We start from the raw sequence: 25,354 nt of genomic DNA, 5'->3' as shown, positions 1-25,354 counted from the left end.
CCTCCCACAGCTTCTGGAGGAGGAGCATGAACATATCTATCAGGCTGATACAATACAGTGCGCTCCAGCGCACTGTTAACCCGCGTTTGGACGCGCGTTTTTGACGTGCTATTTTTACCCCTCATACAGTAAGGGGTAATAGCGTGTCGAAAACACGCGGCCACCCCTCCCCCCCCAAAAACTAATAGCGCCCGCAACATGCAAATGCATGTTGATGGGCCTATTAGTTATTCCCGCGCGATACAGAAATTAATGCCTGCCCAAAGACTGGTGTTAATTTCTGCCAGCACTGGGAAAGTGTACAGAAAAGCAGAAGAAACTGCTTTTCTATACACCAGCCGACTTAATATCATAGCGATATTAAGTCGGAGGCCCCCAAATTTTTTTTTTTTTTAAATCAAAAATTAAAAAAAATAAATACATTTTAAATCTTCCAGTGGCCCGTGGGTCGGAAGATGGATGCTCAATTATGCCGGCGTCCGTTTTCCGAACCCGTGGCTGTCAGCGGGTTTGAGAACCGATGCCGGTAAAATTGAGCTTCGGCTGTCAAACCAGCTGACAGCCACCCCTTTTACTGCGGGCCCTCATTTGCATACTCGATCACGCGCCCAGGAGAGTGGCCTGGGCGCGCATTGGGAGAGCAGGCGCTCGCCTCAGAGCGCCTGCTCTCCGCGAATTTTACTGTATCGGCCCATAGGTGAGGCTGAAGAAAAGTGTGGGGGGGAAAGCAGTCACCGACGATGCCTCAATCAGAAAGCAATAAGGTAAAAGCAGGAAAGAAAGCAGGACAAAATTACACTTCCAATAGTGGTCAGCTTGTCACCTTCAAAGCATGCCATAGGGAATACACTTATCCAGTGGTAGAAAGCCTAGTCTGCAGGAGTCCATCCCTTTGGAGAGGCTGCTGCTGCATGTTCTGGGTAGTCAGGGAAAGTGTCAAGTAGGAAACACGCCCTGCTACGAAAGGGTTAACAGACTAAGAAGCAAGAATAAAGAATGAAAAAGGCAGGGGGCCAGAAAAGAAATACTAAGTAACCAAGAAAGACCAGCAAGCATGAGGCCAGAATGTCACCAGGAAACACAGAAAGCGCAAGTGCCTTGCTACTGCATGCAAGAGCAGCCATGACACCCAAAGTGCAACTGCGTACAGAAGCACAACAGAAGGGGGCAGGAGGAGCAGCATGCATGCTGGAAAGTGGGACTTAAATGATTACAAAGAAGGAAGAGGAAAAAAAACACAGAACTGCTACACCAGCATGCCAGACAGACACCACATGAATATCTGGTGTGCTAACTTCACTATAACCAATTCATCTCAGAAAGCAAAATGCCTTAACCACAAGCAAACTACTGCAATGGAGAAATAAATATTATGGATTTTAAGATTATCAGAGAAAAACTGTTTAACAACTCTTTCTGATCAAATGTTGATAGCCTGAGGCAGTTTCTGACCAAGGGAGAATACATTATTCCCTCCAGCACTGTAGATACAGAATTGATTTACTTTATGAATACCAAGGACAATGAGGAGCATTATTTCTGAACTCAGGTGGCAGGTCTGACCAACTGTAGAGCGGACTAGGTTCTGCTGTTTTGTGAAGCAGTAATTTATTCAAATCATCAATCGACCAGAGACAAATGCCCTAACATATGGCATATCATATAGGAAACAGGAAAAAAAAAATTGTAAAGACATTAAGTGGTACTGTTTCAGGGTTAACTCTAAAACCTATTTCTCTCTTCACTTAGTGGCCCATTTATTAAAGGCCCATGATAAATTAAATTGGCCCCATTCAAATTAATGACAACTACATTAAATTAGTCCCCTCAACAGTTCAGTTTTACTGCAGATTAGTAAATCAGGTAAGTGCTTAAAAAAAAACAAAACACACAACTTTTGGTTGACTTAATGGCTCAGGAGCCGCGTGCAAGGAAATCACAGGTTCAGTTCCTGAGCCCTTTTTCTGTTTGTTGGGCTGGCAGAGTCAGCTTTCACAGCGCTCAGGAATGGATAATCCTAGCCATTGTGCACTGTGACACCTACTGGCCATATTCAGGGTATACATGTAATAGATTCTGAAAGGAACTGGAGCCTTTGTCCCCTAAGTCAAGAACTCTTTGTGAAGGTTGGTTGGGCTACACAGAATAGGTTGAGGTGGGGAGCGAAGGGGATACCAGCAGTGTTGAAGGACTTAAAATTGAAAAACAAACCTTGGTCAACTATGAATGAAGAATAATGCTGCCATACTCAGCAGGAACCAGTTCCAACTGTGTTGGAAGAATAAAGAAGCAAGAGGAAAAACCTTTGGGCAAATAAGTAGATGAAGGTTTTTTTACTCTCAGAACTTAGAGGTACATATTCAGCCACTGGTTGGCTCTGCTAGTTATCTGGATAAACTAACTAGTGCTGTGTTTTCAGCAGCACAAATATACTCAGCCAAATTTTCATTTAACTAGATAATTATCTGGCTACATATGCATTTAAATATGACTTCTTGGCACTACAGTTTACTATTGTTACTGCAACAAGCAGTTCAGTCAGCCTAAGGCAGGGCTTCCCGAATCTGTCTTGGGGACCCCACAGCCAGTCAGTATTTCACGATATCCACTATGAATGTGCATGAGATAAATTTGCATTTACTATGTCTCCATGGTAGGCATATTCATTGCAGATATCCTGAAAATCTATCTGGCTGTGGGGTCCTCAGGCCAGGTTTGGGAAGCCTTAGGCTAAGGTATTTACAGATTTTTAATTACAAATGTTGCATCCGTCAGTTGCAGCCGCTCTGCCTCACCTTTTTTTTGCCTCTCTCTACATCCATGGGCAAGATGGCTGCCTCCGGTGCAGAGTGCTGAAACCCTCGGCATCTCCAACTCAGCATGGGCATCCCCGTCCGCCATGCTCCTTCCCGTGGCCTCCTAGGGCGCGCGCACGCTGCCTACGCTTATCTACACATCATGGCGGGAAACTCGGTGGCGTCCTCACCGCAGGACGTTAATACCTCTGGGTATTTAAACTCCGCTATGCTCAGAACGAACAAGTTAGCAAGGACTTCGGTTTAGCTACTCTGACCACTTCTAAGCTGCATGCTTAGACTCCTCCCTACCCTCCGGAGTATTTACTCCTGAAGAAGCTCTGGGCACCTGCTCCTCAGGGGCCTCTCGCTTCCAACTAACTTTTCGGAGTCTTCTACAACTAACAGACAACCTCTCCTCAGGGGTCTTTTCTTCTCTTACAGGATCAGCTGTGCTTCCTGGTACTTGCTCCTCGAGGGCCTATCCAGCTCAGTGGTATCCTGCATCACAGACCGCTGGTCCCACCTTTACCAACCACCAGGAGGATTCAGTGAGTACCTCTATGATACAGCTCTCCATTTCCACTCACCAGGTTCGGGTGATCCTGCTCTGCAGAACACTACCAACCTTGTATATCTGGGTGAGACTTTCCGTCTGAGGCTGTCTGAAAATATTGGCACCTTGCTGGACTTCAATGCCATCTCTTCCTGCATTATTACCATCTACCTACAGCAGTTCAATAAAGCTTTCCATCTCCAATGTCTGCTCTCCGAGTCTAGCCTATCGCTGTGGCTCCCCATGGGGTCCCTCCCCATGGGAGGAGTCATCTCCACAGCGACTAAGAGTCCACACTATGCCTCAAACCCAACACAAAATACTGGAAGCTGCAAAGAGATGCCACATAACTCAGTTGTGCAACCCAATCAAATTAATTCTAGTTTCATTCATACCTAGTCACTCTTTTCCAATGTTTTCATTGCTTTCCAAGACACTCAACGACTGGTCTTTTTTTTATTTTGTCATTTCTGTATACTGCACTGCACTTGATAAACCATCAATATAACATACTAGATAAATTTTTGATTGTACCTTCATCAATAGATTCCATCTCTCTCTCTGAAATACCTTATGGCTTGTTGCCAAAAAAACAAAAAAAAAACAACCTGTCTTTCTAATGGCATTTTCTGTCCTAATCTGTCTTTTTATAGACCATTAATAGAGAATATTTTCTCTATAGTAGGCACTCAGGACCAATGCCCAGGACAGTTGTATTAGACTGGGCATGCTTACCCGTTCATCAAAATGGACACTAATCCTGCCCCACTGTGCATTGTCTTTCCAGCTTTTAATATTTTTAATTGCTACACAGTCTTTAGGATGATTATTTATGGAAGTATTTTTCAGTTTTTACTTTTATTTTATGGTACAAAAAATGCAGAGAAATAGGGGCAGATTTTAAATACTTGCGCGAACAAAAGTACGCTGGATTTTATAAGATACGCGCGTAGCCGCGCATATCTTATAAAATCCGGGGTCGGCGCGCGCAAGGGAGTGCACATTTGTGCAACCTGCGCGCGCCGAGCCCAGCGCGCGCTGCCTGTTCCCTCAGAGGCCGCTCTGATTTCGGAGCGGCCTCGCTGAAAGCAGGCGTAACTTTGCGCGCGTCGGCTGGCTGCCCCGCTCCGTGGTCTGGTCCCAGGGGCTGTTCCGGAGGCCGCGGCCACGCCCTGGAACGCCCCCGGGCCGAAACCACGCCCATGTCGCCGCCCCCGAAACGCCGCGTCATCCCGCCACGCCCCTGACAGGAAGCCCCGGGACTTGCGCGCGCCGGTGGCCTATGCAAAATAGGCGTGCACGCGCGCAGGGGTTTTAAAATCCGCCCCATAATGAATTGTGAGTTTGAAAATTTAATTTATAAGCATACTGATTTGCAAACAACATACTGTCTGGAACAATCTGTGTAACTCATTTGTAATCCACACACAATTGACTTTTTTTTTTTAGGGGGGGGTTGAATACTTTTGCAAGTCACTGTATAATCAGAGTTCACTTTTATTTGCTGTGGATAAAGAAAGTGTTAGCTCAAGGAAAAAAAAGTAAAATAAAACAGCACGTACACTTTGCAGCATCACTTCATTATAGCTGCAAAACCTAGGTGCAGGTTTCAAAATAATGCAAATGAATTACCTTTTTTCGTAGCCTCTTGACTCTGCTCTACCTCTCTATTGATTATGTTTTGCTGCGGTTCCACAGTTGGACTTTCCAATTCATCATCCGTCTCATCATCACTGTAAGGCACTACCTCATCATTGGGATACTGGGAGTCGTCCTCTAGTGTTGTTTCCAAATCTGGTTCCATGTCTACTCTGCTTGCTGTGAGTAAATGTTTTCTACAAAAGAAAAATAAAAAGATTTTCAAAAAAGCCCACATGTAGCAAATGTTCCAGTTTAACAGCTCAGCATGTTTCAAATCTAACTGGAACTATATTAAAAACTTGTCTGAAAAATGACAAAGCATTTCTCATACGTTAGTAGACATAAAAAAAACAACAAACCTGGAGTTCAAAATACGATAAGCAACTCAATACAAATGAAAACAGCAACATCTACTTAAAAATCCATCTTATATCACACAAGACTTCATAGCAGGTTAATGGGCTTTATGATTCTCATCTGTCACCATATATTTGTTGAAAATATGAACAGAGACTGAATGAATCTCACTACTTAATGCTTGCACCAAAAGTCTGCAAGTGGAAAACCTGAGAAAAAGGGGCACTGAACAAGGAACTCAAGATTTTGGTTAAGATGCATCAATGAGAATTTTAAAATTGTGCTTTACAATTAGGAAATTTTAAACAAAACAAAAAAACACCCATACTAGTTCAGCACAGGAACAAATTAGCTTTCTTGCAAGCATTACAAGCAAGTTGGATTAATCCTTTATATTCCTGACCTATGCAAGCTGAGAACAACTAGGGCTGTTACATTACCCAGGTAAATCTGGAGAGGTTCAGCCAGTCCCACTTTTGCCCAGCACTACAACTCCATGCATGTAATGGGGCAAAAAACAAGATTGGCTCAACCTCTCTGGGTTGACTTGGGTGTGGCAGCTGACCTAGAGATTATATTTATTTATTTATTTATTTTTTTATACCGAAATTTCTGTATGAGATACAAATCAATCCGGTTTACAGAGAACGGGAACTCGCCCGGGGCTTGTCTGGCCAAGGCTTTTTACATTAAAACATTAAGTTTACATTAAACATTAAACTTACATAACATTGCATTAAAACTTTGAAACTTTTTACATTGAAAACGTTAAACATGGCTTATTTACAGTAACAGTTAAACATAGAATTACTGTTAAATAAACTGCTCAGAGTAAGTAACTCCGATCCTGGGTACATTATAAGTCTGGGAACACAAGTCTAAAGAGCCAGGTTTTTAGTTGTTTTTTAAACTCTGGTAGGCTGGGTTCAAGTCGTAGGTCTGGTGGAAGTGCGTTCCATAGGTGTGGACCTGCTGTTGATAGGGCTCTCTTTCTTAATAGTGATTTTGCAGGTGGTGCAGACAGAGAACCTTTGTAGGCGCTTCTGATGGGTCTGGAAGATGTGTGGGCTCGAAGTTGTGTCTTTAATGTGATGGGCGCGATGTTGTTTATAGCTTTATGAATGACGGTGAGTGTTTTGAACTGAATCCTGTATTTGATTGGTAGCCAGTGTAAATTGCCTAGAATAGGGGTGATGTGATCTCTTTTTTTGGAGTTTGTGAGAATTCTAGTAGCGGCGCTCTGTACCATCTGAAGGGGTTTGATGGTGCTAGAGGGGAGTCCGAGAAGGAAGGAGTTGCAGTAATCGAGTTTTGTCAAGATGATGGACTGAAGTACCAGGCGGAAGTCACTGAAATGAAGAAGAGGTTTTAGCTTTTTGAGGACCTGTAGTTTGTAAAAGCAGTCCTTGGTGGTGTTTATAAATTTTTTAAGGTTTAGCTGGTTGTCCAACCATGTTCCAAGGTCTCTGACATCTGTGGCGAAGTTCATGTTTAATGTGGTGGAAAGTGTAGGGATTGCTGTGTTGATCATGGAATCGTGAGAAATGATTAGCATCTCTGTTTTGTTGTCATTCAGGACTAGTTGTAGGTTGGAGAGTAGGTTTTTTATTGATTGTAGGCAGTCTTTCCATTGAGTGATGGTTCTTTGAAGAGATTCGGTGATAGGGATAAGTATCTGAATGTCGTCCGCAAAGAGGTAGTAGGTGAGATTAAGATTGGAGAGTAATTGGCAAAGGGGGAGGAGGTATACATTGAAGAGTGTTGGTGAGAGTGATGAGCCTTGAGGTACTCCTTGGTTTGAAAGGATCGGATGAGATTCTTTGTTGTTTATCCTGACTTTGTAGAATCTGTTGCACAAGAAGGACTTGAACCAGTTGAGTGCTGTCCCTCCAATGCCTATATTTGCTACTTGGTCTATGAGTATTGTGTGGTTTCCAGTATCGAAAGCCGAGGATAGGTCCAGAAGTATCAGTAGGTGGGATTGTTTTTTCTCTAGGTTTAGTAGTATTGAGTCTGTGAGTGAGAGCAGAAGAGACTCTGTGTTTCGTGATTTTCGAAAGCCGTACTGAGCTGGAGAGAGGATATTATTTTCTTCGAGGTACTCTGACAGTTGTTTGTTTACCGCTTTTTCCATCAGTTTGGCTATCAGTGGAAGGTTTGCTATGGGCCTGAAGTTGGCTGGGTCCGTCGGTGAGGCGTTTGGTTTTTTCAGTAGGGGTTTGAGAATTGCAAGTTTCAGCTGATTGGGATCTATGCCTTGAGTTAAAGAGGTGTTAATGATTTTCGCAATTGGTTGTGCGATCGTGTTTGGTATGGCGGTGAGTAGGTATTTGGTCTGCTGGGTGGGAAGATGGTTTTATTTTCTTAAGGGTGTTTTCAATCTCCAGTGTCGAGGTGGGTTCGAAGCAATCTAGGCTGAACTTCTGTTGTGTCTGAGATTTGTTGAGAAGGTTGGGTGTGTAATTATGGTTAGTAATGGAGCTGGTGAGGTTGGTGATTTTATTCTTGAAGTAGTTGGCGAGTTCATTGGCTTTGTCGAGAGCTTGGTGGTCTGGTATGGACAGCGTAGGTGGTTTGGTAAGTGAAGTGACATATGAGAAGAGTGCTTTTGGGACAAAGATGAAGTTATGGATTCTTTTTGCATAGAAATCTTCTTGGCTTTATGGATGGCGTTTCTGTAGGTATTTAGAGTGGTTTTGTAGGATGTGTGTAGTGCGGTGGTGGGGTTTTTTCTCCAGCTTTGTTCTTTATTTCGTAGATTTTGTTTTAGAGTTTTAAGTTCTGGGATAAACCACGGTTTTCTGTTGTCAAGTGTGGGTTGAATAGTTTTAGTGGTGATTGGGGCAGATTTGGTCTGCAATTTTTTTTGTAACTTTAATCCATGATGTGGTGGCTATAGAGGCGTCTTGTAGGAAGATATCACATGTTTACCACTGAATCAAATATAAATCATAATAGCAAGAAACTGACAGGCCCTAAGCCCCATCACAGCAAGAGAAAGAAAGACTTTTACCCAGGTGAAATTTAAAAAGTTTGTCTCAGTGGGAAAAAAAAAAAGGCCTTGCCCTGATACACTGAAGGATACCTTATCAAGATGTGCCTGTTTGCATGTTCCTGTGTCAAAAAAAGCAAAGCAGACAGAGACAACAACTTAAGCCCATAAGCAGGAGTCATGGACAGCCAAGTAAGCATCCATCTCCGCTTGCTTGGCTGTCCATGACCCCACCCATGGAGGAAGACAAGGAGGGCAGTCTGAGAAAAGTGCCGACACTGGCAGAAACCTTGGCATACAGACATGGTAGTACTCCCCCCGAGGAAATTGGGAGGGGGGAAAGACCTGCAATGCAGCAAAAGACCCTTCAACCACCACGTGATTAGGGATGAGCTTATGCATATTCATCAGCTGGGAAGTATAAGACAGGGGGGCAAAGAAAAAGGAAAGGAGGAGTATAAACCCAAAAAGCAAGACCCAAAAAAGCGAAGGACCCCTGGAAAAGCAAACCCTGAGGGGGAATCCTGAGAAAAACCCTGAAACCAGAGAAGGGGCCCCTGAAAGAAAAGAAAGGGGAGCCTGAAGCAGATCAGCACTCCCTGCTATCGAGAAGGGAGAAGACTAGGTGTGGCCAGGAGATCGGAGAGAGAAGATCCCTGGCTCAGGTGCGGAGAGTGACAGAGTGAGACTGAGGGGCTACAGCAAGCCCAGCAAGTACCAGAGCCAGAAGCCTGTCTCATTCTGGGACCACCTGCCCTCACCAAGCGAGCCTCACCCCTGCCCACATTCTCCAGCTATCCAGCCGGAGCCTGCTTCAGGAGGTAAACAGAGGTATCCCCTGAAGTTAGCTGGCTAAGGTTTATTGCACGTCTGTGACCACCCATGATACAGAGCTTTCTTTAGGGAAAACTGGTGCTTAGTGGCCAGGATGGTAGAGATAGGAATTGTGGTTTTTTCCTAAATGTTATATCCTGCCAAGTCTGAGAAATAAAAGTCTGTTTCTGAGGAAATTACATGTTGTCTTGTCCTGACTTAGGATCACAAGTAGGCTGGGAAGGCAGCTGGCAGTGTCCTGTAGCAGACAGATCCCTGCACATTATAAGCCTGTCCACTCCCCCCCCCCCCCCCCCCAACCAAGGAAAAAAAATGCACACACAGAATGAAAGTTCAGTCTAAACATTCTACCAAATGAATACGAGCACATCCTATGCACCACCAATACCACAGTTCTGAAAAAAGTCCCTTTGCATCCAGAAAGATTTATCACCTGTGGGCTTTGCCATGGCTGCTGTTTCCCAGTATTTTAATTTGCTTATAGGCATATTAATAAAAAGTAACCAAATACCCATTCAGGTGACCATTTGCTTTAAATGATAAATTTATTCTTTTATCTTATATTCTTGCATGCTCTAATGATGTAAATTGTATTTTTTTTTATTTTATGATTTTTATGTATGTATTTATTTTTAGCCCATTTTTATTGCTCTACTATGCTTTAATCATGTAATTTTTTATTTTATGTACCTTTTTATCATTTTACAATATGTAAACCATTGTGATGGTATTTCCGAACGATGGTATATAAAACTAATAAATAATGCACTAGCTTAGAACAGAGTTTGGGGGTTTTTTAGGGTCCCTCAGAGCAAGTTGTATAATATAAGACAGGACTTTCCTATTCTGTTTCATATTTGGATTTATGTTTATGGACTGAAATAAAATATTGATTTGGGATGTTAATGTTTAGCGATGAGCAGAAGTGATACAACCACATGCAAACTTTTAGTATTTTTTTCTTTTTAGGGTAGAACAGAGTGGGGTAGAAGATGATTTTCTAGTCTTTGTTTTGCGCAAACCGTCTACCTTATGCTAGGATAGGTCGCATTTCTAAAATTATTCATACAAGGGAATCTCTTTTCTAGTCTTTATCTTGATGTGCAGTATTCTCCCCTCTTCAGGTTTGCTTTTTCTCCAAGTTAACTAGCAAATTGTCTTTACCTTCCCTTAGAGTATACACTTTTTAAGTTGAGAAGAAGGGAGGGGGGGGGGGGGGGTATTTCTCTAATAGAAAAAAAAAAAAAATCAAGCCACTGCAGCCTGAAACCTCATTTTGGACCTTGTCTGAGAAAGTAATTGGCCACAGGCGCAACATAAATGAGCAGAATTCCTGCCCAAATGCTGTCACGGGTTTGTAAAGAAAATTGTTAGGGAGAATAGAGCACAGTGCAGACGCTAATAAGCTTTTTGGATCTGTGAAAAAGAAAAAAAAAAAGAAAGTAGGAGGATAATGTGTAGTTAAACCAAGTGCTATGACTAAATTACTCAAGATATCAATTTCTTTTTCCTGGTTCTATTGCTCCGCTTGGGCTAAAAATTCTCTTTTCTTCTGAGCCGGCCCACTGGCAGAGTTGCTCGCTGCCATGACGAGAACCCATGGGTGGGTGGTGGGGTTGCTGCAGAGGCAGCATTCACAGCTCCTGGGGGAAGGGGGGGGGGGGGGGGAAATGGGGTAAGGTAGGGCATCCCCATCATTGCACAATGGTAACAGTTCGAGCTGAATTTAGGCCTATGATTGAAGGTTCCTAGAAGAAGCCCTGTTAAGTGGCAACATAAAAGCAAGGGAAAAATAAAAATGTTAAAAAGGGGTTTGTGTTTGTTGGGGGGGGGGGGGGGGGAAAGGGAGGTTCGTTCGTTCTTTGGAGATATTTTGCTATAGACACATCCCCTTTTAGAAGGCCCCCTTCCTTGAATCTCAATTACTTTTGCTTCTTTAATCAGCGCGATGTCTAGATGAGGCTTTTCGACCAGGGGCTTAGCCCCAGCAGTGATCTGGGTTTATTCAAGTTCAGGGTGGTAGCAGTAGCAGCCAAATAATGTCTCCTTGGGATCCAAAATTATGCTTATCCATGAAAAAAGGGGGTTGTAATGGATTTTGCTTGTGTTCTTATTCAATTATCTCAAGGTCGCAAAAACAGCACGCATTGCAAAGACAACGGCCAAAGTAATGCCAACGTGCGAAGGGAGATGCATAACCAGAAGGAAAAACAAGCTGGTGGTAATCCCCCTATACAAATCACTGGGTGGGGGTGAGGCACAATATATCTAGAGCAAGGCTTCTCAAACCGTGGGCCAGGACTCCAAATAGGGTCACAAGTGCCTGCAAAGGCAATGCTGTTCAGGTATCCACAGCAGCAGCATTAGTAGTGGAAGTCAGCATGGGGCCTGTGAGCCAGCACCTTGCTGTGGCCCTGCCCTTGCATGAGTTTCTGTGGCAACAGGAAGCCCTGCATAAGAAGGGACTGAGGCTGCTATATGTGACTATTTGCACACACTGGCTCCATGCTGACTTTGATTACTAATGCTGCTGCCGCTTGCAGATCACCACCAGGCTAGGAAGCAGCCATGAAGTGATGGGAGGGGAGGGTTGAGTGGGCATGAGCCAACAGAGGTGGCTACTACTCTTCTCTCCTCAGCCAAAAGAACCTACCCAAAAGGAAGACTTTGCTCTTGTCAGCAGCCTGCCTTCCCACTAGCTTTCATCCACCTTTGGCTCAGGGGTTCAAAAGGAAAAATGTTGTCACTTACTCTGATCAGGGGGACGTTTAGAGAAGGAGCTGTCTGGAGGGAGGGATCAGATGCTAAAGAGGGTCTGCGGGTTGGATCAGCTGGAGACAGACTGGCTGTATGGTGAGGGGGAGGGAGGTGGGAAGTGAGAGAAGGTATGGGGGAAATGGGGTGAGATGGAAAGAATGACAGAGGACCAATAGTTATAAAATGGCTTGGAAGTGAGAGGATTAGCTGGCTAGATGGGAAATACTGGAGAGGTTGAGAACGAAGGGTTTTGGCTGGGAAGGTGAAAGGTGCTGGGGGATGTAAGAGGAGCAATTGTAGGGGCAAAGGTTGAGAGGATGGAAACTGAGAGAAAGAATTAACTGGAGAGAGAGTGAAGGTTAAAAGATAAGATTAGCTTGTGTGGTGAGGATGGGTGTGGAGTGACTGTCATCCTCTGGGGTCCTGTGAATTTCAAATAATAAATGGGAGGGGGGGGGGGGGCACACTAGCTAAAAGTTTGGGAAGCTCTGATCTAGTGCCTACTTCTGAAGACCATATTACCAAAATGATAGGAGGAAGATTGTGCTATTGCTTCTGAGTCTGCCTAAGGAACCCTATGAAATTGTGACTTCAGTTTCTCTCAAGGAGAGAGAGGGAGGGAAAATGTGATATGCAAAAGGTATAGATAAATAATAGAAAGCAGAAACATTTCAGTACAAAGGAAGTTCTAGTATCCCCCCCCCCCCCCCCCACCCAAATAAAAAATAAATCAATCAAAATATGAGGTTCAAAAGAGAAGACTTGGGAGAAATAACTATTCCTTCACAAAAATAAATAAATAAATACAATTAAAAAGCGGTGGACGATTGGAACAACCTCCAGCGGAAGGCAAAAGCAGATTAGAAAAAAGGGATGAACTTAAGGAGGTGAAAAAAAAAAAAGCCAAATATCAAGTGGGGCCTATGGCATTGTAATAGGATGTAAATTGGGCTGTTCTATGCAACTACTACCCTCTCAGTAAAGAAATCTTTCCTAAGATTACCCCTGAGTCTCCCCCTTTCCACCCCCATCACATGACCCTCTCTCTCCTTCATTTACTTTCCTAACAAAGATTAGTTATATTTCTTTTACTTCCCCTAGTTTCCCATCCAGTTAACAACTCCTTGAGGTACTCCCTCATTTTAACAAAGTTAGTTTTCAGAAGTTTAGGACCTTCGCCTTTGAACCTTCTTCATCTCCTGCAATGCAATACTGAACCACACCATTCAGAGATCATTAGACCCCAAATGTTCATCCACAACAGAGATACCTTCCCTCTTAGGGGCCGATGCAATACAGTGCGCTCAGCCAAGCACACTGTATAACCCGCACTCAGAAGCAGGTTAAATAGGGGCTAATCCACCCCTAATGCAATAGGGGATTAGCCCCTATTTAACCCGTGGACGCGGAGTGAATGTAATAGCACTCATCACATGCAAATGCTTTTCTGTACACCCTCCGACTTAATATCATAGCGATATTAAGTCGGAGGCCCCAAAAATAAAAAAGAATTTTAAGTGTGCCCGCGGCCTGGAAGACAGACGCTCAATTATGCCGGCATCCGTTTTCCGAACCTGTGGCTGTCAGCAGGATCGAGAACAGACGTCGGAAAAACTGAGTGTCGGCTGTCAAACCCGCTGACAGCCGCCGCTCCTGCAAAAAGGAGGCGCTAGGGACACGCGGGCCCTCATTTAAATACTTGATCGCGCGCCCCAGGAGAGTGACCTGGGCGCGCGTTGGGAGAGCAGGCGCTCGCCTCGGAGCGCCGGCTCTCCCACGGGATTTACTGTATCGGCCCGAGAGTGAGCTAACGACCGGGACGCTTGAGGGGCCGCTCTTCCTAATGTAAAAGTATACGCCCATGGCATTCCTCTTTAATAAACGCTTCCCAAAGACCAAAAAAGCAACTCTGGACCAAGGTCATTGAAAGTGAGCAAGATGTCGTTTCCTACCACACATATATAAGTTCAGTGCATGATTTATTGTGCAATTGCCTGGTTCCTTAGGTTACTCAAAGAACCAGTCTGAACCCAGGGTTTTCACAGGGGCAGAATAAATCTGTTTGCCTCACCCAGTGAGCATGTGTACTCTTGTTCCTCTCTCCTATATACTTGCCAAATCAACAAGGTACACAATAAATGCGGTTTCCACATAAAGCCTCTCTGAGAAAATGGACAAGAGAAAATATTTACATTTCATTTTGTTCCTTGTAAAGAGTTAGATAACAGAATTCAGTTACAAGTCTATGGAAAATAAGTCTTAAGGATACCTTAAATAATTAAACTATACTCCTTACAACCAACTGCAAATCACACATGTTGCAGTGACAAGCCTCACAGCTTGGTAATTAAAAATAACTGAGTCAGAGCAGATAGCGCCCATACAGGAGGAACTTGCCCAAATCAGGTTTCAGATACTCGCTGCTATCTGACATTTCCAGTTCTCCAAGGCTGCTAATACGTATACCATCCTGCAACTCCTTGCTTCGTTTTTGTTTTTAAGTTCAAAGAACAAACAGTTCTCCACAGATTCTATGATCTCAACAATTCCTCTGTAGGGTGCGGGCAGGAGTCGTGTAAATTCTAAGCTACGCTTTACCTCTACTATTGTGTCCTTTTTGGGACTGGGAAGAAATGGACATGTGACTAAAAGAATTCAGAAACCTGGCAAACTGCTCCCTCTTTGCTGTGTGTGTTGACAAATGCTAGTACTTGAATCCTGAATGTATTTTTGTTGTTCTCTCTCAACTGTGAGTCTGCCAAAGGTCCAAGAAAAACCAACCCACACTGGGGTAACTTGCGACAGGGCTGAAGATGAAGTCAGGCTACAGAGCATGAGCCAGTGTGCGCAATGTATTGCTGACTCTGTTGGATTAATGGGGAGGGGGGACGGACTTGTCTGCAGTTCAGCACCAGTACTTCCTGGTTCTGGTCCAGGTGGAGCTGCAGAACACATAAGAAGGTGCAAGCCAAAAATATCAGAAATGAACAGGCTTTTGGAGAGAGAAAGAGGCTTGGAGCTCAGAGAAAGTTTGCAGCTGCAAGCCATAGAGGAAACGGCCTCGCCCCCAGTTTGGAAAAAGGAGCAGTAGTGCATCTTCTACTCAATAAGAAATTGATAGCACTTCACTGGCCAAGCCCCAAAACTAGTCACATCTACTGACAATACCTACTTGGAAGGATATCATTATTTAACGACATGAGAAGTACTTACAGGTATATCGTTACATGTAGCAAAGTAACTAGGCCATCCATTAATGCTCATTAAGTGAAAGTTTAATCAGAATGCGAGAGGAATTCTCTGCTCGGTAAGTTACTCCGTGATTGCTACACAAGGGATCCTCCTCAGTGGACGCCTTTCACTTATAAAGGGAATAGATTTAATAGCTACGTTAAACTGTATAGCCAGAATAAAAACTAGAGAACATATTTAGTCTGCACAAGAGCACAGTTTAGTGTACCTAGCTAGATTTAAATATGCTTTCAAATAAAACATACATAATATAGCAGTAACAAATAAGATTTTAAAACAAATTAAGTTTATAAAACCTATAATACAAATCAAACAAAAAGTATTAAAATAAGCTGCTGAGTATGAGCCGGTTTGCGCAATACATTGCAAACTACTTAATATAATAATCCAATAATGGCATATCTTGAAAAATGTAAAAAAAAAAAAAAAAAAAATGGAGAAATTACTTACCTGATAATTTCGTTTTCCTTAGTGTAGACAGATGGACTCAGAACCAATGGGTATAGTGTACTCGTGCTAGCCGTTGAAGACGGATCAGATTTCAATCTGTCGTCAGCCCCTAGTACATATACCCCTGCAGGAAGTGCAGATCCTCAGTATTCTTCCTTGCAAAGCATTGTGGATATATGTTTGACTGACCGATTGGTTAATTTGATTAACTTGTATAACTTCGTAACTATATAAACGTTATAACTTGATTAACTGGATTAATTTGAACTGGTCGATTGAGTATAGCTGGAGACCGCCAGGGAGCTCAACCGGAAAGCATCGACACCCAGCCGGGTGGAGACCTAGGTAAACTAATAGAGGCTTACCCTTGAATCATTTGCAATTCCATGCGTGACGGCAGCCAAGGGCGGGCTGCTGAGTCCATCTGTCTACACTAAGGAAAACAAAATTATCAGGTAAGTAATTTCTCCATTTCCTAGCGTGTAGCAGATGGACTCAGAACCAATGGGATGTATAAAAGCTACTTCCGAACCGGGTGGGAGGCTGCCTGTGACCCACTCAGTATTGCCTTTGCAAATGCCGTGTCCTCCCGGGCCTGAACATCCAGACGGTAGAATCTGGAGAAGGTATGGATGGAGGACCATGTCGCCGCCCTGCACATCTCGGCGGGTGACATCATTCTTGTTTCTGTCCAGGATGCTGCCTGGGCTCTGGTCGAATGGGCCTTGACCTGTAGAGGCGGAGGTTTCCCTGCTTCTACGTAGGCCGCCTTGATGACTTCCTTGATCCAGCGGGCTATGGTTGCCCGTGAGGCTGCTTCCCCTAGTCTTTTCCCGCTGTGAAGGACGAAAAGGTAGTCCGTCTTCTGTATGGGTTCTGACATTTCCAGGTATCTGGAAAGGATTCTGTCAACGTTGAGGTGACGCAGAATACGGGCTTCTTCCGAATTCTTCAGGGCTCCCGCCGACGGGAGCGAGATGGTCTGGTTCAGATGGAAGTGGGAGACCACTTTGGGAAGGAATGACGGTACCGTGCGCAGCTGGATGGATCCCGGAGTGAACCTAAGAAATGGTTCACGGCAAGACAGTGCCTGTAGTTCAGAGATGCGTCACGCTAAACAAACTGCCAGTAGGAAGACAATCTTCAGGGTCAGCTGACTGAGTGATAGCCCTCGAAGAGGTCTGAAGGTGGTTCCAGACAGGAAGTCCAAGATGAGGTTGAGATTCCACAGAGGTACCAGCCACTTCAGAGGTGGACGAATGTGTTTGACTCCTTTCAGGAAACGTGACACATCCGGGTGAGAGGCTAGGCTATCGCTCTCGCCCCTGGTGCCGAAGCATGCCAGTGCTGCCACCTGTACCTTGATGAAGTTGAGGGACAGACCTTTCTGGAGTCTGCTCTGTAGGAACTCCAGCATCACGGGAACTTTAAGTGAACGTGTCTTGATGTCATGATCTTCGCACCAGGCTGCAAATATTCTCCAGATTCTTATGTATGTTAACGATGTGGAGAACTTGCGTGCTCGGAGGAGGGTGTCTATTACCGCCCCCAAGTATCCGCTCTTCTTCAGTCGAGCCCTCTCAATGGCCAGACCGTAAGAGAGAATTGAGCTGGGTCCTTGTGGAAGATCAGACCCTGTTGTAGCAGGTCCCTGAGAGGGGGCAGGGGTAGAGGGTTCCCTGCCAGCAGTCTTCTCATGTCTGCGTACCACGGTCTTCTTGGCCAATCCAGGGCCACCAGAAGAACTAGTCCCTTGTGTAGCTGTATCTTGTGAATGATTGCGCCCAAGAGGGGCCACGGAGGGAAGGCATCGATTCCTTGGGATTGTAGATCCCGCTTGCGGCTGAAATATCTGGGTACTTGGGCGTTGGTTCTGTTCGCCAGAAGGTCCATTTCCGGTGTTCCCCACCAGTTTACTATCATCCGGAAGGCTGTGGGAGACAGCTTCCATTCTTCTGGGTCTAGACTTTCTCTGCTGAGGAAGTCCGCCGTGATGTTGTCCTTCCCGGCGATGTGGGCGGCGGAGATCTCCTGTAGATTTGCTTCCGCCCATGCCATTAGTGGGTTTATCTCCAGTGACACCTGTTGGTTTCTGATTCCCCCTTGCCTGTTGATGTAGGCAACCGTTGTGGCGTTGTCTGACATCACTCTGACCGCTTTGCCTTGGAGTCTTTGGGCGAACCGCAGGCAGGCGAGTCTGACTGCCCGCGCTTCTAGGCGATTGATGTTCCATCCTGCCTCTTCCATGTTCCACTGCCCTTGGGCGGTTAATTCCTCGCAGTGTGCTCCCCATCCCCGTAGACTGGCATCTGTAATTAGCAGAGTCCAGGTTGGGGATGATAGTCTTGAGCCTCTGTTCATGTGGCTGGGCTGCAGCCACCAGTGTAGTTTAGTCTGAACTGTGCCCGGAAGGGCTAAGCGTACGGTGTAGTTGTGCGACCGTGGGGTCCAACGGGACAGCAGTGAGTGTTGTAAAGGCCTCATGTGGGCCCTCGCCCAGGGGACCACTTCCAGTGTGGATGCCATCAGCCCTAGGGCCTGCAGGTAATCCCATGCCGTGGGGCGAGGGTCACTCAACAAGGATTGCAATCGGTTCCACAGTTTTGATCTCCTTGTGGGAGTCAGGCTGACTGTCTTCCTTGGTGTCGAAGTGGACCCCCAGGTACTCCAACGATTGTGAGGGCTGCAGGGAACTCTTGTTCGTGTTGACCACCCATCCGAGGCTCTCCAGTAGAGACTTGACTCTGTTGGTTGATTGGATGCTTTCCTCTGGTGACTTTGCCCTGATCAGCCAGTCGTCCAAGTAAGGATGTACGAGGACTCTTTCCTTCCGCAGTATTGCCGCCACTGCCACTAATCACCTTGGTGAACGTCCGTGGTGCTGTGGCTAGCCCGAAGGGTAGGGCCTGGAACTGGTAGTGATGGCCCAGGATCTTGAAGCATAGGCAACGCTGGTGTTCCCGATGAATTGGGATGTGCAGGTACGCCTCTGACAGGTCCAGGGAGGTGAGGAACTCTCCCGGCTGTATTGCCTTTATTACGGATCTCAGGGTTTCCATGCGGAAGCGGGGGACCTTCAGGTATCGGTTTACGGATATGAGGTCCAGGATTGGTCGGAACGTTCCCTCTTTCTTGGTAACGAGAAAATATATGGAATAATGACCAGAGTTTATCTCCTGAGGAGGTACCAGAGTTATGGCCTCGAGGGACAGAAGCCTGGCCAGTGTAACTTCCACTGCCGCCTTTTTGGTGGGGTCATGGCAGGGGGACTCCACAAACTTGTCTGGGGGGGGGGGGGGGGTGCGTATGAAGTCCAGGTAGTACCCTTCCCAGATGATGGCTAGGACCCACTTGTCCGAAGTTCTCGACCCATCTTTGGTAGAACAGGGCCAGTCTGCCCCCTATGGCTTCCCTTGGATGGGTCGGCTGATTCTCATTGCGGAGCGTGGCCAGGCCCTGTGCCCGAGCTGTTTCCCCTCTTGTTGTGCTTATTCTGAAAGGACTGATTCCTGCCCGAAGGGCGGGGCGCCTGGTAGCTGCTCCTGTATGGGTTGAAGCGCTGCGAGCTTCTGCCCCTGGAGGCCCTGGATGGATGTCGCTGGGCTCTCCTTGACTTGTCTTCTGGAAGGCGCGGTACTGGGGATTCACCCCATTTGCCCGCCATCTTTTCTAAAATCGCTGCCGAACAGAAGTGTTCCTTTGAAGGGCATCCTTGTGAGGCGTGTTTTGGAAGATGAGTCGGCTGACCAGGTTCTGAGCCAGAGATGTCTCCTGGCCGCCACCACCGATGATACTCCTCTGGCCGCTGTGCGTACAAGATCTGAGGCTACGTCCATTAGAAAGGATAGTGCTGGGTCCAGGATCTCTCCCCGGGTGCCGTTCCTGGCCTGGGATAAGCAGGCACGTGTCACCACGGTGCAGCAGGCCGCAATCTGAAGAGACATGGCGGCCACGTCAAATGACTGTTTAAGCATGGCTTCCAGCCTCCGGGTCACGTGTGTCCTTGAGTGTTGCTCCTCCCTCTACCGGAATGGTGGTGCGCTTGGAGACTGCGCAGACCATGGCATCCACTCTTGGGCAAGCGAGCATGTCTTTGGTTGCTGGATCCAGGGGGTACAAGCTGGCCAAGGCCCGCCCCCCTTTAAAGTCAGACTCTGGGGTGTTCCATTCCAGCGAGGCTCGCAAGAGCAGGAAATGGCGGGAGGTCTGTCTAAGGCCTTCCAGAAATGGGTTCTCCTCGGGATCCCCCTGGGTTTCTGAATCCGGAATCGCCAGTTCCGCCAGGCAATGGGAGACCAGATCCGGGAGCTCCTCCCTTGTGAAGAACCGTCTCATGGTTCGGTGGGGTTCTGTCCCCGGGGGGAGTTCTCCTTCTAGGGGTTCGACTTCTTCTTCCGAGATGTCAGTGCCCCCGAAGGTGGGACTACTTGGCGGTAAAGGCCTATGCCTAGGTCTTGAGGGGCCTGGGGCATAGGGGTCCTCCTGCAACGTATGTGGTTGGTCAGCCCGGGAATCCGTTTGCATTCGGACAAAGGCGTGAATTCCCTTGAAGAGTTCCACCCAAGAAATAGACGAGGGGTCCACATTGAGTGGCGTTGCTTCCCTGGGAGCCTCCGGCTGAGAGGGAGTCCCGCTGGGGGTTGCTAGCTCCAGGGAGCCCCCTGAAGAGCTAGTCCCCGGCCCTGGGCGAGGCTGAGCCTGTGGTGGATCTCCCAGGGCCTCCTCGCATTGGGTGCATAAGGCAACGGCTTCCTGGCTCTGGGCGGCCCTGAGGTGGCATGCTGAGCAGAGACCCAGGGATTTTACTTCAGTTATTGGAGGTGTCGAGGTTGCCTGCGCGTACATGTTTCGCTCCGGAGTTCCTGGCTGCGTGCGTGGAGGTTGTGCACGTATCTGTGCGCTTAACCGGGGTTTGTGCGCGTATTGAGCGCTTAACCCGGGTTGTGCACGTGGGAAGTCGAGTGCGCGTAGTCCGTGCGACCGGGACTTGCTCGCGCCGCTTATGCGTCCAAGTGTTCTTGTGTGTATAACTTACGCGCAGAAGTAGGTCTGTGCGCACAGGTAAATTTTGTGCGCTCGGCTGGGCGGCAATGTGAACGGCGAGATTAAGGCCAAGATGGCGACGGCGACCATGCGGGCAAGATGGCGACTACCTCGGAGGGTCTCCACATGGGTAGGCCCTTGGAAATGCCGGGGTCTGGCCCTGCTAGCTAGGGCGGATCAACCCAGTGGCGCTGGCTTCGGCCGATGGCCTGCGCTCATCCTCAATTCTCGGAGACCGGCACAAGTAAAGATTTCTACCTTACCTTCGGCGCTTCCCGGTCTCGACCCGGGCGGTCTCCGGCTGCGGGGGGAGAGGGCAACTACCTTCACCGTAGCTTTTGAGGGTGCACCGCTGCCTCTCAGCCACGCCCGAACTCCTCTCACTCGGGGGCTGTAAGTCCTCGCCGCAATTCAGCTGCCGGACCGAGGCTCACCTCCGAGGGACCACGGAAATCACCTCGGGAAACTCGACTGGGGGAGGGACCCGAGGGTATCACCGCAGGAGAGCGGGGCTCGTCTTCAGTAGAATTTTCTTCTTTAAATTTGGTTCCAATGCTCTGAGAGCATGCAGATAGCTCCTAACTGCTATGGAGACGGAAAATACTGGGGATCTGCACTTCCTGCAGGGGTATATGTACTAGGGGCTGACGTCAGATTGAAATCTGATCAGTCTCCAACTGCTAGCACGAGTACACTATACCCATTGGTTCTGAGTCCATCTGCTACATGATAGGAAAAGTTAAATTAGTCAGAAACTAGAGCAGCTAAAAACAAAATTAAAAAAAAAAACAAAACACACTTAAAAAACCTCCAGTCGCGCAGAAAATCACAAGATTTTAGTGCGTTACGTCGAGTATTTTGCTAACCAGCAGACATAGCACTGTTTGGGTTATCCGTGGGTCTGCTGGAATCTGAGTGGTATTGGGCAGTGTTTTGAGAGAATCACACACACAACAGGAATTGAATACCATCAGGCTTTGCTAATAGGAAAGGCTTATTGGAGGCAGTGCATGCAAATCTCATGCATATTCCTTGTGAATAATCCTAAAAACCAGGACTGTTTGTGGCTCTCAAGGAGCAGAGTTTGTCTCGAGAGCAACTCAAAAATCACTGCAGATTACAGGAATCCCCTACCAAATTACAGCATTATAATAGCATTTAACTTTGTGCAAGTGCTATGAGAACAGAGGCCACACATGAAACAAAAACTTGGGGATGGGAGAGGTGCCAAGATGGGGGCAGTGTGCAGACGCTTGAAGTATGGGATGTTTTACCTTATTTTGGGAGTTAACTTTGCTGATGCTCAGTCCAAAATGATTAACAAAAAGGAAATAAAATCTAACTGGTGGAGCCTTATTATGATCCAGTTAACTTTGCTTGAGGGCTTTAGCATCCAAAGGAAACGGCTGTTTGGGAGAAACAGAACATAGCTGCTGGCCCCCTCCCCCCCCCCCCCCCCCCGAACTGGATGCCACGCTCAGTTAAAGTAGCAGGCCTTCTTCCCATCTTCTTGAATTCAATAGCAATCGGCTTGCCTCCCTTAAGCCACCCCCCACCCCACTATGACAGAATTATGCAGTGAAGTGAGCAGCAAGGGAGGAGTCTGAGGCCCTAGTGAATGAGGTTGATGGGTGATTCAGCAGGGAACTTTTCTGGCAACAGTTGGGTTGCTCCTACAGCCCAGATCCTAGGGGGACATACATAGGAGGTTGAGAAGTTCCTCTATTGGCAATGGTGCCGCCTTCCCCTCTCTGGGGCTGTGACTAGACCATCTGGGAACTTTTGACTGGCAGTCAGAGAAAGGTCATCCTGGAGGATATTTGGCAAGTGCTGATCATAAATGAAAGGCTCTCTTTCTGATTCCATTACCCAATTTTGTAAAGTTTTTCAATGAAGCGGCACATTAATTCAAAGATCAAGACCACAAATTGGGAGATCTGGTGAGCAAAATGGGAGGATAGATCTCTGGTCCACAGGCCTCACCTGGCCTTCATTAAAGGCACTTTGGAACTGCATAAACTAGAAATAATGGAGAGCTATCAGGGAAAGGAACTTAAATATTGTTGAACTTTCCCAAATCCAGATTACTTCCTCCCCAGGAGGTATTTAATAAATGAGACTTTTGAAGATTCCAACAGAATCCACATCTTTGGTATCTAAGTTATATTACATCCCATCCTCTAGAAAGGATGCAGATATGGCAATGGGCACATTAAATACAACAGCAGATGGTCTGGATTTGTCAGCCTTTGAGGCCTATCAAGATGAAATTCCTCTTTGTGCTACCTTATTGGTCCTCCTTTAGTCTTGAAGTGAACAAGGACTTCGTGCTCAAACTTTACTTTAGGAATAGAGAAATTCCCATCTGAGGTCTCAAAATTAGGATTTTACCTTGTTGTGATCCATATAACCCAATTTAGGAGGAAGACATTTCTCCAGTTGCAGTAAGTGGTGGGCACTGGAGTCACTTTATTTCCTGACGTTTCCCTGTAAACATTTAATTCGTTTTACAGGCTATAAATACATTTTTTTTTTTACCTTTAATTGATTTTCCTTTCAGAAAAGTCACAGATGCTTAATTCGTTTTATTTCCTTCTGTCCATTACACTACTTGCTGAACGGGCTAGTGATGGGAATGGGACCTTAAATTGTTTAAGGATGTACTGTGGCTATTTCTGTCTGGTTTAAATTTTTATCCCGCCCCCATATTTGTGGACTTTTTACAAGCTATGTTATGATGGCCCCTGATTTCATTAACCACTGTATTTTTGAGTATAGTGTAACCGCTTGTAATTTCTCTTAATGTAAACAATTATATTCTGTTTGAAAGGTGGCTATACCACCCAAAAAAAAAAGTTGACCATGGATTTGGATGGATTTTAGATTTAAAAATGACTTGCCTTTCCAAATCTGAGCTAAATAGGTATTTACCTATCTCAGAGGGCTTATCTAAGTTTGTATTAAGGCAATGAAAGGTGAAATAATTTGGCCCAAGCCGCAATGAATGTCAGTGGGGAAAATGGGATTTGAAAATTGGCTTCCAGGACTCTCAGCCTGATGCACTAACTAGGCCAGTCCTCCATGCTACGATCAGGGCAGCTAAGGGCTTGTGCCTAACAGAGGCAGACTGCATGGTTGAAGGAATGAGCCACCCATCCCTAAAACATTGCCACAGGAAACGGATGAAAAAGTGGTGTTAACCTGAAAGGTCTATTTTGTCTCTCTGAACATAATCTATAATTGAGCCTAAATATAAAGGACACAGAAGTGGTGCTTTTGACACTACTTAAAAAAATGTACAAGAAAGCACATGCAAAAATATTTTCAGGTGGATGTAAGGTCTTCCTGCTGTTTCTAAGGCTACGGCTATTTGAATCATAAAGGCACAATTCCCCATTGTACATATTTTTGGCACCATAGTACTGTGCTTTAAAATACTCTGAATTGTGCTGTGTGTTCAGTGATAAGGGATTCAGAGAGGAGATTGTTAAAAGTAAAGCAAAAGCTGCAATCTGCACCAAAACAAGAAGAGATCCAGGGGCGATTATATCAGATGACCTCAAGATACCAAAGCAGTGCGATTATTCAGTGGCAAAAGGCAAGAGAATGCCAAGATACATAGGGAGAGGCAAAAATCAGTAGATGGGACGTGAAATGCCTCTGTATTACATCACTGGTGAGACCACATCTGGAATATTGCATTTATCCTATTGGAGGTATGACTTCCAGAACTAAAGACAAAATAGACAGTCCAGAAAAGGGCACTAAGGCTGTATACGTGAGACTTAAGCACCTAAATATGTATACTCTAGAAGAGGATAGGGATCTTATCAATAAGATTCAAATACCTCAAAAGCTTTTAACAATTTCACAAGACATTTTTCAGTGGAAAGGAAGTTCTATAACAAGTAATTATAAGAAAAGGAGACAGACTAAGGAACAATGTTAAGAACAATTCAATTGAAAAGCTGCTGGATGAATGGAATAGCTTCCGAATGGAGGTAGTGGAGACAAAAACTGTAACAGAGTTCAAGAAAGCCATGAGCAGCACAAAATATATTTGAGTGGTTAGAGCAGAGGGCTATGAACCAGGAGACCAGGGTTTGAGTCCTGCTGTCGCTCCTTGTGACCTTGGGCAAGTCACTTTACCCTCCATTGCCTCAGGTACAAAAAACTTAGATTGTAAGCCCTCTGGGGATAGAGAAATACCTACAGTACCTGAATGTAATCCACTTTGAAGCAAAAAGCGGAATATAAATCTAAAAAATAAATAAAGAATGGGCAAACATAGTAATATAGAGGCCAATACTAAAGGCCTAAAATTAGCTGGATAACTTGTTCCGTATATTCAGTGGGATATATGTCCTGCTAAGTATACTTAAAGTTATCTGGCTATATGTAGCAGAGTAACTTGCTATTTACCCGCATATCTGGTGTATGGCGAAGGGCTGACCCCACTCCCGGCTGGGATTTTTTGGACCTGGTATCGTTAACAAGTTGATCTTTAAAAGTGATGGCGTTGTCACTCCCATTCAGGACAAACATCTTCTTTAAAGATGTGGGGTGGGCGATGCAAGGTCTGATAGGGCAACTTTAATATGAGGTGGGGAGAAAAAAAAAAAAGCCAACAGTCATAGGTCCTTTTAATTCTTAGGTCCCCCCCCCCCCCCCCCAAGC

At 45.8% G+C, this 25,354-nt stretch overlaps 1 protein-coding gene across 3 annotated transcripts in view; it reads right to left on the bottom strand.

The window, feature by feature from the left end:
* ATP8B1 (ATPase phospholipid transporting 8B1) overlaps positions 1–25,354 on the bottom strand; it is a 275,982-nt gene that overhangs the window by 173,285 nt on the left and 77,343 nt on the right. For all 3 annotated transcript variants that reach the window (XM_029579627.1, XM_029579621.1, XM_029579613.1), the window contains one exon: positions 4,984–5,186. In XM_029579627.1, coding sequence (XP_029435487.1) covers positions 4,984–5,155 — 172 coding nt within the window. In that variant the 5' untranslated portion in view covers positions 5,156–5,186. The remainder of the gene's footprint in view (positions 1–4,983; positions 5,187–25,354) is intronic.

Source organism: Rhinatrema bivittatum, chromosome 1, assembly GCF_901001135.1.
Source record: "Rhinatrema bivittatum chromosome 1, aRhiBiv1.1, whole genome shotgun sequence".
In the NCBI taxonomy this organism is placed as follows: Eukaryota; Metazoa; Chordata; class Amphibia; order Gymnophiona; family Rhinatrematidae; genus Rhinatrema; species Rhinatrema bivittatum.
Note: the sequence above shows the minus strand (reverse complement) of the source record. Positions and strands in the feature narration are given on the sequence as shown.